General features: G+C 41.2%; 1 protein-coding gene across 3 annotated transcripts in view; it reads left to right on the top strand.

Annotated features, from left to right (window-relative positions):
- The window catches only part of ddhd1b (DDHD domain containing 1b), a 32,189-nt gene extending 20,186 nt beyond the window's left edge, over window positions 1-12,003 (top strand). For 2 of the 3 annotated variants that reach the window (XM_051378555.1, XM_051378554.1), the window contains exons 12-13: window positions 3,245-3,502; window positions 4,698-12,003. In XM_051378555.1, coding sequence (XP_051234515.1) covers window positions 3,245-3,502; window positions 4,698-4,882 — 443 coding nt within the window. In that variant the 3' untranslated portion in view covers window positions 4,883-12,003. The remainder of the gene's footprint in view (window positions 1-3,244; window positions 3,503-4,697) is intronic. The other variant, XM_051378556.1, reaches the window with a different exon arrangement.
- The last annotated feature ends 281 nt before the right edge of the window (window positions 12,004-12,284 follow it).

Below are 12,284 nucleotides of genomic sequence, written 5' to 3'. Positions count from 1 at the left end.
AAACTGGTTGAGGAATTCCCTCAGTACGTCATTGATTAGGGCCTGAAATACTGCAGGAGCATTGGTCAGTCCAAATGGCATTACCAGGTATTCATAATGCCCTGAAGGAGTGTTAAAACCAGTCTTCCACTCATCCCCCTCTCTAATGTGGACCAGGTGATACGCGTTTCTCAGGTCAAGCTTTGTAAAAATCTTGGCCTGTTGCAGTTGTTCAAAGGCAGATGACATGAGAGGCAGAGGGTACCGATTCTTAATGGTAATGTCATGTAGAGGTCCATAGTCAATACAGGGTCTCAGGGAACCATCTTTTTAACCCACAAAGAAAAACCCTGCCCCTGCTGGGGAGGATGAGGGCTCAATATAGTCATAGCTACCTTCTCAGGGCCCGAAATGGAATATAACCTCCCTTTGGAATCGATGCCCCTGGGATAAGTTCAATAGGACAGTCATAAGGTCGATGGGGTGGTAGAGACATGGCCTTACTCTTAAGGAATACCTCCCCGAGATCATGGTAGCAACTGGGAATGGAGGTCAGGTCAGGCCGGTCAACCTTTAAGTCTGTGTGGGGCAGAACAGAAGCAGAGTTAAGGTCAGCAACCACCCCAATTTCCACCTTTTTGTTCAGGTCAAGCCCTGCTCCTACCCCAGGCCTTCCCCATCCCATAACTTTCCCTGAACACCAGTCAATGTGGGGGTTATGTCTCTTGAGCCAGGGGAACCCCAGGATCAGAGGGTGTTGGGCAGAGTGCATCAGGTGAAAAGACATCAGTTCATGGTGATCCTCAATGGTCACTTCTACTGGCTCAGTTACATGGGTTACTTTAAAAATGAAGCTGCCATCTAAGGCACTAGCCTCCAAGGGCAGCGATAAAGGTTCAGTCTTAACATTTAGCTTTTGAGCAAAATCCCAATCCATGAAGCTTTCATCTGCCCCAGAGTCAATTAATACTCCCAGAGAAACCGTAATGTCATGGTGTTTTACCTGGATGTCAGTCAGGGAGTGGGAGGGGCTGTCAGAGGTGGAGGAGTGACTCACCCAGAATCCCTTCTCCAGCTGGTGGGCTCTCCCTTTGACTGGGCATGCTGCCAGCAGATGTCCCTGTCCACAATAGAAGCACCTCCCTTCCTGTAGGCGACGTCGTCGTCGCTCCTCTGCAGACAACTTGGCCCTTCCTAGCTGCATGGGCTCCTCCGAGTAGCTGGGGGGTGTTGCTCTCCTCGGGACTGGCGATGACGAACGGATAGAATCCCTCCATCCGTGTGAGGCAGGCGAAGGACGACCTCTGGCGTGGTCCAGGAAAACTGTAGCTTGGGACTTGTCTCTCTTCCGCTCTGTCAGGCGATGGTCAGTTCTGACCGCTAATGCGATCAGAGAGTCAAGATCCTCAGGCAGATCGAGAGGAACCAACAAATCTTGTATGGACTCAGCAAGTCCTTTGATAAAAGCATCATACAGTGCTGTGGAATTCCATCCGCTATCTGTGGCTAAGGTGCGGAAGCGGATGGCATAATCAGAAACAGAGTCCTTGCCTTGCCTGATGCTGCTCAGCTTGCGTGCCGTTTCTCTGCCTGACGTGGTAGGGTCGAAAACTCTCAACGCCTCTATGAACCAATCCCCGGATTGACAGATCGGTGATCCACGGGACCATTCTGCCGTAGCCCAATCCCGTGCTCTCCCAGTGAGATGGGAGATCATGAAAGCCACCTTGGATTTTTCTGTGGGGAAGGCTGATGGCAATTGTTCATAGTGCATTTCACAGTCCACAATGAATGAACGGCATTCTCCAGACTCACCAGAAATTTTTTCGGGTGGAGCAAGATGAGGAGTCAGGGCGTGGGTAGCCGGAACTGGTGGTGCTGCGGCGGTCGCCGGGGAAGGCGTGGCTGAGGGGTTCTTGGTCAGGTGAGCAAGCACCTGCTCAATCTGGGTAGTCAAGATAGTCACTTGGGCAGTCATGCCAGACCTAAATTCTTCTTGACTGCCTCCCAGCATTCTCACTCCTTGTTGCAGGGCGGACATCTGGTCCTCCTGCAGATTAAGGCGGGCGCCTTGTGAGCGTATGGCTGCCGACAGGTGGTCTGAGCTGGCTGGGTTCATGCTGGCCAGTTCGTTCTGTCACGACCGAACTATGGACTAGAACCCAATTGCACAACTCAGACAAAAGTATCAAAATAAAGTTTTATTAACAAAACAATAAACACTCTTGCGAGGAAATACTAGGACTAAAACAAACAGAAAATCACTCTTGCGAGGAAATGCTAAGACTAAGACAACAAACAGAAGATCACGAGCAAACAAAGTAACAAAACAACAAGACCTGACAATTGGACATGGATCAATAAAGCGCTGGTTCTCTGGTGCATGGGACAAGACAAACTGGCACAGGACAAAGGGAGACACGGACTATATATACACACACAAGGTAAGGGCACAGGTGGAAACAATCAGGGCGGAGACAGGTAATCCCAGGAGCAGGAAAAGAGACAAAGGGAGAAAGTAAAGCTGGTGACAAGAGACAGACAGGAAGTAGAACCAAAATAAAACAGGAAATTACAAGACAACATAGGCACGTGACAAAACAGAATAAATAAACTTAACAAAGTTTCCTGGACATGACACATTTCATTCTCTTATTTTGTGCTACTGAGGAGTTGGTTTTAATTGTTAAACGGGTGTCATTACCGCCGACGTGGATAACAATCTTACTATATTTACGTTTGTAAACCACAGCCGTCTACCAAACCTACCTGCTGTCATATAATAATAAAAATCTTATATAGCATATTATATTTTGGACATCATGTCAGGAGGGAGAGGGATGAAGGGCCTGAAATGGCCAACGGGCCGACAGTTTGACATCCCTGGACTCGTGTAACCAGTTAAACACAGATGGTGGATGGACAACTGAGCTGAAGTTGCCTATCAGGCCACTGAAGTTTAACCTGAGCAGATACAATGTAGATATAAGGCCGGGTCATGCCACAGTCTTTGCTTGGGTGACAGTAGGAGTTAAAGGTGGCTTAAAGGTTCAGGTCAGGGCTAAAGGATGGTGTCGTCTGTCAGAGGTCTCAGTCGATTTCTGACAGCACAGCCTGATACCCACTGCAGGGCCAAGAGATAGGTCAAAACCTAATTTAACATGAATACTAGGCTTCAATAGGAATGCATTGATAGTGATAGGAGAGTATTGATAACTGAAGTGAATGAATCACATATTGATGCATGAATCTTTCTGCCCCTCAGGTGCTGCAAGCCTTGGAAAGGGAATCGGAGGAATCCTGTTTTCCCGCTTTTCCCGTTCCAGTGGCCAGGTAGGGGGAGTGGAGGAGGAGCCTTCAGATTCAGAGAGCGGAGCCTCCGAGGTGGAAAATGTGGCATCAGGAGAGGAAGGGGTAACGGTGACAGAGAGCGAAGACAAGGACAAACAGATAGAGGAGGAGAGGGGGGAGGTGGAGCCTGCCATGTCCCAGTCCACCTCAGCTGTCATGGACAATACCTCGTGTAAGTACCGTGCTTTTGGTGAGAAATTGTTTCTGTTTCTGATGAGCTGTTGGCACCTTGCATGGCAGCTGCTGCCATCAGTGTATGAATGTGTGTGAAAGGGTGAATGTGACTTGTAGTGTACAGTGCTTTGAGTGGTTGGAAGACTAGAAAGGTATATATAAGTACAGTCCATTTATCATTTACCAAATTCACCTGAAACTAGATATCAATCATACTAATACAGTGCTTTGAAAAAGTATTTGCACCCGTCCTGATTTCTTATTTTTTTGCATATTTGTCACACTTAAATGTTTCAGATCATCAAACAAATTTAAATATTAGACAAAGATAACCCGAGTAAATACAAAATTAGTTTGTGACCTCAAGTTCAAGCGCACTTGGGTTATGCAGCAGGACAATGATCCAAAACACACCAGCAAGTCCACCTCTGAATGGCTTGAAAAAAACAAAATTAAGGTTTTGGAGTGACAAAGTTCGGACTTAAATCCGATTGAGATGCTGTGGCATGGCCTTAAACAGGCCGTTAATGCTCAAACCTTCCAATGTGGCTGAACTAAAACAATCCTGCAAAGAAGAGAGCCAAAGTTCCTCCACAGCGAAGTGAAAGACTCATTGCCAGTTATCACAATCGCTTGATTGCAGTTGTTGCTGCTAAGGGTGGCACAACCAGTTATTAGGTGGCAAATACTTTTTTTTTTCACATAGGGGCAGGTGGGTTTGGATAGCTTTTTTCCCTTAATAAATGAAATGATCATTTAAAAACAGCATTTTGTATTTACTCAGGTTGTCTTTGTCTAATATAAAAATTTGTTTGATGATCTGAAACATTTAAGTGTGACAAATGCAAAAAAATAAGAACTCAGGAAGGGGGCAAATACTTTTTCACAGCACTGTAAATGACAGTGTTTTTCTCAAACTATTCATTTTACCTCTGCTTACTATCTTACATCACATTTTAGCTCCCAACAAATTATGGATGTATGCCCACAGCAGGCTGATATTGAAACAAATTTGACAGGAAATGCAAAACCTATATGAAATTGTATTTCAGTGTTATAGTATTTTCATTAAATTTTTTTTATAGTATTTTGTTTTTTAATTTTTTACATGTCAAAAAGATATTTCCGAGATTCCTCTGTGTACCACTAGAGGCAGCTTGCGTGTTACTGACCCGTCACTTTCTCTCTTCCAGTGGAACTGGAGAGGCGCATTGACTTTGAGCTGCGGGAGGGCTTGGTGGAGAGCCGCTATTGGTCAGCAGTGACGTCACACACGGCCTATTGGTGCTCTTATGATGTGGCTTTGTTCCTCCTCACCTTCATGTACAGACCACAGGAACTGCCTGAACCTGCAGACGACAACCCTGACACCTCGTAACATAAGTGCAACCTGACATATCACAGCTGGGGTCACTTCACTCTCTATTCACACCTTCTGAAATACAAACTGAAAGCTACATTTCTGAAACATACTTCATTCTTCATTTTCTGATTTCTTAATTCAGATAAAACGGTTTCCTGCTTCACAAAATGTCCGCGTGAAATACAGAGTATAAAAAGATTATTTAATATATTATTAATTATACATTTTGGAAATGTCAGATATTGTTTGATCAAATCATGATTAATGCAACCTAATTCTCTTTTACTATTAGTTGATTTGATTGGAAGAAAGGTTACTTAAAGGCTACACTTAAAGTCCTGCTAGTATCCTGAATGCTGCAATGTTCATGTTTGAGGCAACGCTTTAGATTACGACCTTCACCGTACAGCAATATTCTTGTAATTATTTGTACTGATGGTGTACTAGTACTGTATGCACAGATACGTACAAGGTAGGTACATAGGTACAAGAGAACATGTGAAGTGTGGGAAATTAAAGGACTAGTGTGTAGGATTCAACCAACTGAATACCACTCGTCTTTAAAGTATGTAGGAGAAGCTACGGTGGCCGCAAAACTCACAAAATAAATGCCCTAGTTAGAGCCAGTGTTTGGTTTGTCCGTTCTTAGCTACTGGAGAAACATCGCGCTTTAACATGTAGATAAAAACAGCTAATTCTAAGGTAGTACAATGATTCTTATATTCAGGTGATTATACACTAATGAAAATATACCTATGAATATTATATTACATTTCTGCCAATAGATCCTCAGTAATGTTACACACTGGACCTTTCAAAATAATTTATATTGTAGTATTTTTTAACAGGTACCTGGGGGAAGATGACAGACATAATAAACTCAGTGTAGGATTTTATGAAACTGCAGTGACTTATAAATTACCATATACTACTTACTTGTTGGAAATAATGTTAGTGTAATTCCACTACTTTTGGCCATAACGGATACTGATTAACAATTAAATAATGCAATCAGTATTACTGAAACTGCAGAAGATGGCAGAAAAACGCAGCTCATCGGAGCCTATCCCTTGATTTTCTGGTTTATGATCTAACGTCACCCGACCTCACAGTGACCAAGGGTCAGGCAATAGATGAGAGCATGCATACCTAACTTTTGTGTCTTCAGATCAACCACAACCCCTTATGGGTGAAAACAAGCTGTGTAGAAGTGCTGCCCCCAGCAGTGTCACATTTTGTATATCAAACAGTTGAAAAAAAACAGTTTAGCGAAGGACAGTAAAAGAAGAGATCTGTGGTTTCAATATGAAAGGGGTAAACTGTGGGACCATACCTCAGTATGTGTCCATCTGTGGAAAACACTTCATCACAGGTTAGTTAATGATGTTAAGTGAGTAAATTACATGTGTGCTGATTTTGCTTGTAGATCGAAGCCGATAAGAAAAGAATCTTAGTGATGGTGTAAATAAAGTTTTTATTGTAAAAAATATGGCCCTACCATAAAACAGCTGCTTTTAGAATAGAGTTTGGTTCAACAGTGTAGAGCAGAGGGTATTTTAACCTTAACAATTCACATTATCTGAGCTAACCTACCTTCTAATAATGAACCTTGTAAACAACATGAAGTAATATATAAAGTGGACATAGGAGGGAATGCGAGTTGTTGCTGCCCTCTGGTGGTCAGGAGTATTAATAACTGAATACATTTGTCTTGTCCCACAGCAACACTAAAGTAGTATCTGTGTGCATTAATAAGTAAAATAAATCAGGCATTTAAAAGTAACACAAAAGTTACTTTCCCTAGAAAACTAATTACTTTCATATGCAGTAATTGGTAATACAATTACTTTTGTAAGTAACTGTAACTAATTACTAATTTTCAGTAACTTACCAACAATGGACGAGTACAGATGATAACAAAATCATATATGATATAACTACATAGTTCCTAAATACCTATATTAGTATTTTGACTTTAGAAAAGAGGTCCGTAATCTAAAGCGTTTTAATTTTACTTTTGGCTGTAATACATTGTGACACTTGTGACACAATTTTATTCATTTGCACCCACAAATGGCAAATTATATTTCAATCTGATTGAAATTTGATCATTTTAAAATTGGTCTTGGTGACTTCCATATGCCACTGGCAGAGCAATCTAACTAATATGACTGTTATAACTGAGTGAATTGAAAATGAACTGACCCAACAGACACAACAACAGACAAAGCATTTACCTGTTTTACACAACATTTAAACTCCTCCCACTTTACACACACAAACCTCAATGTGCCCCAGACTTCGTGGACACTGTGCCCAGACCCTGCCCTCAGAGGGTTCCTGGTCTTCTCTCAACAGCAGCTGTTTACTGTGCAAAGCACCCTGCTGTGTTCGACCATGTCAGTGAAGTCCTGCTGAAGGTTGTACTCACCAAAAAGCTGTGTTGGTCCGTGACTGGCTGTGTGCTGGTGAAACTGTTGCCAGTGCTCGTGAGAAATATGTTCAATAATCTTTATAATCTCATGGTTCAGATGAGAACAAGCGATCATAGTAGGTCATTTTATAGAGATGGCTGAAGGGAATTCTTTTCCAACGCAATGCACTACACAGACATTAAATCTTAAAACCAGATACAGATTATCAGAAACAGTATCTGTAAGTAGCATTAAGTTATTTTGACCAGTGGAGGGCAGAAAGAACAAACTCCCTGCAACAGAGCCTTGATATACCATTAGGCCTAACCCTAACACTGTCTACCCAGGATGCCTAGTGTGAGCAGCAGCAGCTTCAGTCCTCCTTTAAGGCCCAATATTTAATATAGGCTGCCCATGTTTTGGCTGAACTCAGTGCCCAACACACAGTCACTGTGGTTACATGCGTAAAACGGAAGAAAATAGACTTAAAGCATAAAAATATGCTGCATTTATGGGCGTATACTGCAAGTAAATGATATCTGGAATGTGTACGCCGGGTTAACATGACAACAAGTGTGGGTTTGACAGTAGTGCAGCTGGATGAAAGGAGGGATCGTTACAAGGAGCATCCTTGTTTTCAAACCCTTCCTAAGTCCCGCCCCTTTTGGAACTATAGCCAACTCTTTCCTTCCTGTACTTCCTGTAATGTGCTAGGCTCATCCATGTTGAAAAGACAACCAAATTTTGAAGATGACAAAAAGACAAAAGAGACATATATATATATAGTATATATACATCTTCATACAATATGTAAATTCTGCTGCTAGGGGCTCTCTCACATTAAAGAAATGACAAAAGATGAAGTTTGATCACGTGGTGAAGTTGTTATCTTCACCACCATTGCTGTCATTGTAGTCCTCTTCTCCTGGTTAGGATTCCTTCTGTGTTCATCATTCAGTTCAGTTTCTCCTCCTCAGAGGTCTTCTTTTCTCCAAAACAAACAGACCCGCTGATTAAAACCAGTAAAAACACTGAATAAAGCAGTTTCACCATAAAAATCACTGTTTCTCCGATGCTGTTTGCAGACAAAGGACATGTTGCTAACATTAGCTATCTGATGTAACTACCCAGCTAACAAATGTAGATTAGTTAGCTAGTTAACTAGTGTTTTGCTCTGTAGTCAAACACTAGCTAACTAGCTTCTTAATAATGTATTTTTATACATATTATATGGATTAGCTAGTTAGTTAGCTAGCGCTTTTCTAACAACAGCTAGCTAGTGCCTATGTATGTAAGATGTGACCATGTATGTATGTGGCTTTTATCTGTTAACCATCTTCAATGTGTTTGTCTTTTCAACATAGACTCAACTGTCTGAGCACAGAGAAAAAAGGGGCTGAGCTCAGGAGGGATCAATTCAATCCAACGTCTGACTGAAACTAAGACAAAGGGCTGTCATTTCCCTGTCCAGTGTGTTGGAGGTGGGAGCAGAAAGGATATCATACATTACATGTTAGAGGCTGGGCCAATCACAGGCAGTCACGTTATACTACAGGGCTCTCCCCTTCATGACCACATTTTTAAGTTGAATTCACTTTTCCGAACATGTTGAAGAGCCAGTTGTGAACAGTTGTGTCGAGACTGTATAATTGATCATAACAAGACAAAAGATGTGCACACACACATAGAGCTTTTTGTACTGTCTGGTACTTGTTGCACAAAATATAACCAGCTGTGTAATAGAGTAATGCTACATGGAGGAAAAGACAGAAGCATTGCCCCTTTTTGCTCTGCTCCAATAACAGTTGAGCAAGCCTTAGTCAGAACTTCAGTCAACTTCCTCCTTTTCTATATGTCTGTGTATCTATATATATATATATATATATATATATATATATATATATATATATATATCTTTTAGCTTAAGTTAGCTAGCTAATGTTAGAAAAATGCTAGATACTAGCTAGCTAATCTACATCAATCGTTAACTAGCTAGTTATATCTGAAAGCTAATTTTGGCAAAACACTAGTTAACTGTATGGCTGGGCGATAAATCGATTTTATCGATTAATTCAAATTTGTTGTTAAACACAATTTATTTTTAGTTAAAATCGGTTTTCTCTTGAACTTCCACAACACCGGCGCTCCCTTTGGGCTCCCGTAGGTCAGAGTGTGCTGACCCCTCCCCCCGCCTCTCCACAGATACACACAACATGGCAGCAAGCCAGGATGAGCTCCTCCCCAAAAAAGGCACAGTGTTGTCGGTTGTTTGGAACTGGTTTGGTTTTGTGGCGTCTGACAGCGAACAAACCACGACCCACTGCAAAGTTAGTTTGAAAGCTGTTGCAACCAAAGGTAGCAGTACGACCAATTTATTCCAGCACCTCAAGCAGAGGGCATGCAGCCGAGTGGGAGAAATGTTGCTCTCTGCGAGATATACAGGACCGCAGCCCACAAACACCCGCTAAAAAAACAGTACAAAAAAATCGATGTAAATCGTAAATCGGGTTTGGTGTGAAAAAATCTGCGATTTTATTTTCAAGCCATATCGCCCAGCCCTAGTTAATTGTCTAACTTTTATCTTTTAACCATCTACAAAATGCGGTTGTGTTCTCAACACAGATTAGCCTAGCACATAGCATAAGTGCAGGAAATGATAAAGTTGACTGAGGTCATTACCAAGGCTTTCCTTAACTGTTATTTGAGCACAGAGCAAAAAAGAGCGGGAGTAAGAAAGGCTCAGCTAGCACTATAAGATACAAGAGCATTGCAGCATTGATGTTGTATGAGGAGTGGCTTCAGGATTAGACCACCTCATTGGCCGTTAAGGACAGAAGGAATGAGAACTAGAAACTCTCCTTTAATATAAGCAAAATCACTTTACCGAGATACTCTAACTCTATTCATATCATCCCATATCATCATGTTTACATGAACTGAATTGTTGTTCCTGTCAGCAGTAAAGGACAATACTGACGTTCAGGTGGCCAAATATTTGTGATTTGCCAACAGACCAGTTGTTCTTGTAGCTGTTACAGTTCTTACTCATTGCAAGACAAGATGAGGGCATGATGCTGACTGCCATCTCAGTCCAACATTGGACACACAGTGCTCCAAAACTAAAATATCATACTACAATTTACTGCACTTTTTACTGATGCAACTTAAATGATCACTCATATCTCAGATCAGAGTCAAACAGTCAGATTAAAATTGTGTAATACAGCAACACCTAGTTTCTAGTATTTCTTAGTGTTTGTGAATACTGGCTGGGTATCCATAAAGGATCATCTGAGAATATATTTTTCACATTCATTAAGTGAACTTTAAGCATTTTGAATTTCTTTAAGGAATTAAAGCCACACTTAAGGCTCAAACAAAGCATGATACGGTTATGTGCCATGTACATAGATTATGGGCTTTGATTTGTTTTGATTTAACTGAGACATGGAGACACGAGCATGCAGACCAACATTTAGAACTTGCTGATTCTACAATTAAATAACTTCATTGACAAACTGAGAAACATTCAAACCTGCCATGAATGAAGCTTTTATATTTTGACCTGTATGTTCATTGTTTTGTTGTTATACATATTTACAGTTCTGTTTTTCACATCTCTTGAGGAGGCATAAACACATCTGTCTGTTGGAGGTAGTGCGTCTGGACACAGAAATATGGAAAGAATAGAGATCTTGGCTTTCCACAGTGAGGTTCAATTCAGTCAGCTCTGCCTCCAAGAATTCTGTGATAGTCTAATTCTTCCCCTCTGGCCACCAACTGCACTCACAGTCTTCATTTTGTTCTAATGGACAGCTACTGGAACAACAGTGGATCTCCAAAGCTTGACTGGTTGTTTAACTACAAAACCACTGCACCATTGTGCAGTAGCAGTTTTAGGGGAAACATAATGCCTATATACCAATAATATGTCAATTAGTTAGCACGTTAGTTAATGTAAGTTTTTCTAACTTTACCTTTAAGATGTAACTAGCTAGCTAATCTTCACCAATCGTTAGCTAGCTTTTTGGTAACAGTAGAAAAAAGGCTGGATGTTTAGTTAAATAGTAAAATGTCAATTCTGGGATACTATTATGAGATGGAAAGAGAAGCCACATAGCACTCTTTGCTGCACTGTATGATAGTCTCATTACTTTTTGCATAGCCTTTCCAAATATATATATAATGAGTGGGATAACGGTTCTTCCTAAACATAAATTAATGATGCATAATGTTGCTTATGACTTTAAATCATTGAGACTGGGTTGCAGTAGGATTTTCACTGCTGTATCAAAGCAACATGAATGCATGCTCTAGAGATCCATTGTTAGGTCAGAGTAGTGTGCCCTGTGAGAACAGAGGTAGTGCTGTGATGTGTATTGCCTTGAACTGTGGCTGGAGGTCACTCTCTTCACTACCTTAAATACGTATTAAGCAATTTATTCTGGACAGAAAAAGGGTTTCCATATAGAATTCACCAATCCTAATTAGATACTGTGATTAGACATGACAATATACTGTTTACATTTTGTGCCATTTTTTTCATTTTTTTGGAGAAAGGTCCACTTCCTTAAATGAGTCCAACTGCACACAAGGACACTGTCACTCTGTCGTCACGCTTATCCTTTGTACCCTGGTTGTACTGTTCCATCCAGGATAATGTGTTGCTTTACCTTCATAGATCTTTGATTTTTCTTTAAAATAAAGGGGATCTACACCTCCCTTCTGGTCTCCATTCATTCATTCAGTCTGATCTCATCAGCTCGAAGTTGGCTTCATAAAACACTTTAACTCAGGTTCAGTGTGTCACAGCAGGCCTGTTCATGAGCCTGGTTTATGACAGTAACTTTCAAATTGGGGTCCAGGGACCAACAGGGGTCCTTGAGTAGGTGGTAGGGGGTCCTCAGCAAAAGGAGGATTCAAATATAAAAAATCTTAGCAATTTTTTGGGAGGAGAAATAACAAGGGAAGAAATAGGGTTGACTGTTTTGATTGATAATTTA

The sequence above is a fragment of the Dicentrarchus labrax genome, unplaced genomic scaffold (genome assembly GCF_905237075.1).
Source record: "Dicentrarchus labrax unplaced genomic scaffold, dlabrax2021, whole genome shotgun sequence".
NCBI classification, from domain to species: domain Eukaryota; kingdom Metazoa; phylum Chordata; class Actinopteri; family Moronidae; genus Dicentrarchus; species Dicentrarchus labrax.
The sequence above is the reverse complement of the archived record's forward strand: the minus strand, read 5'-3'. Positions and strand labels throughout refer to the sequence as shown.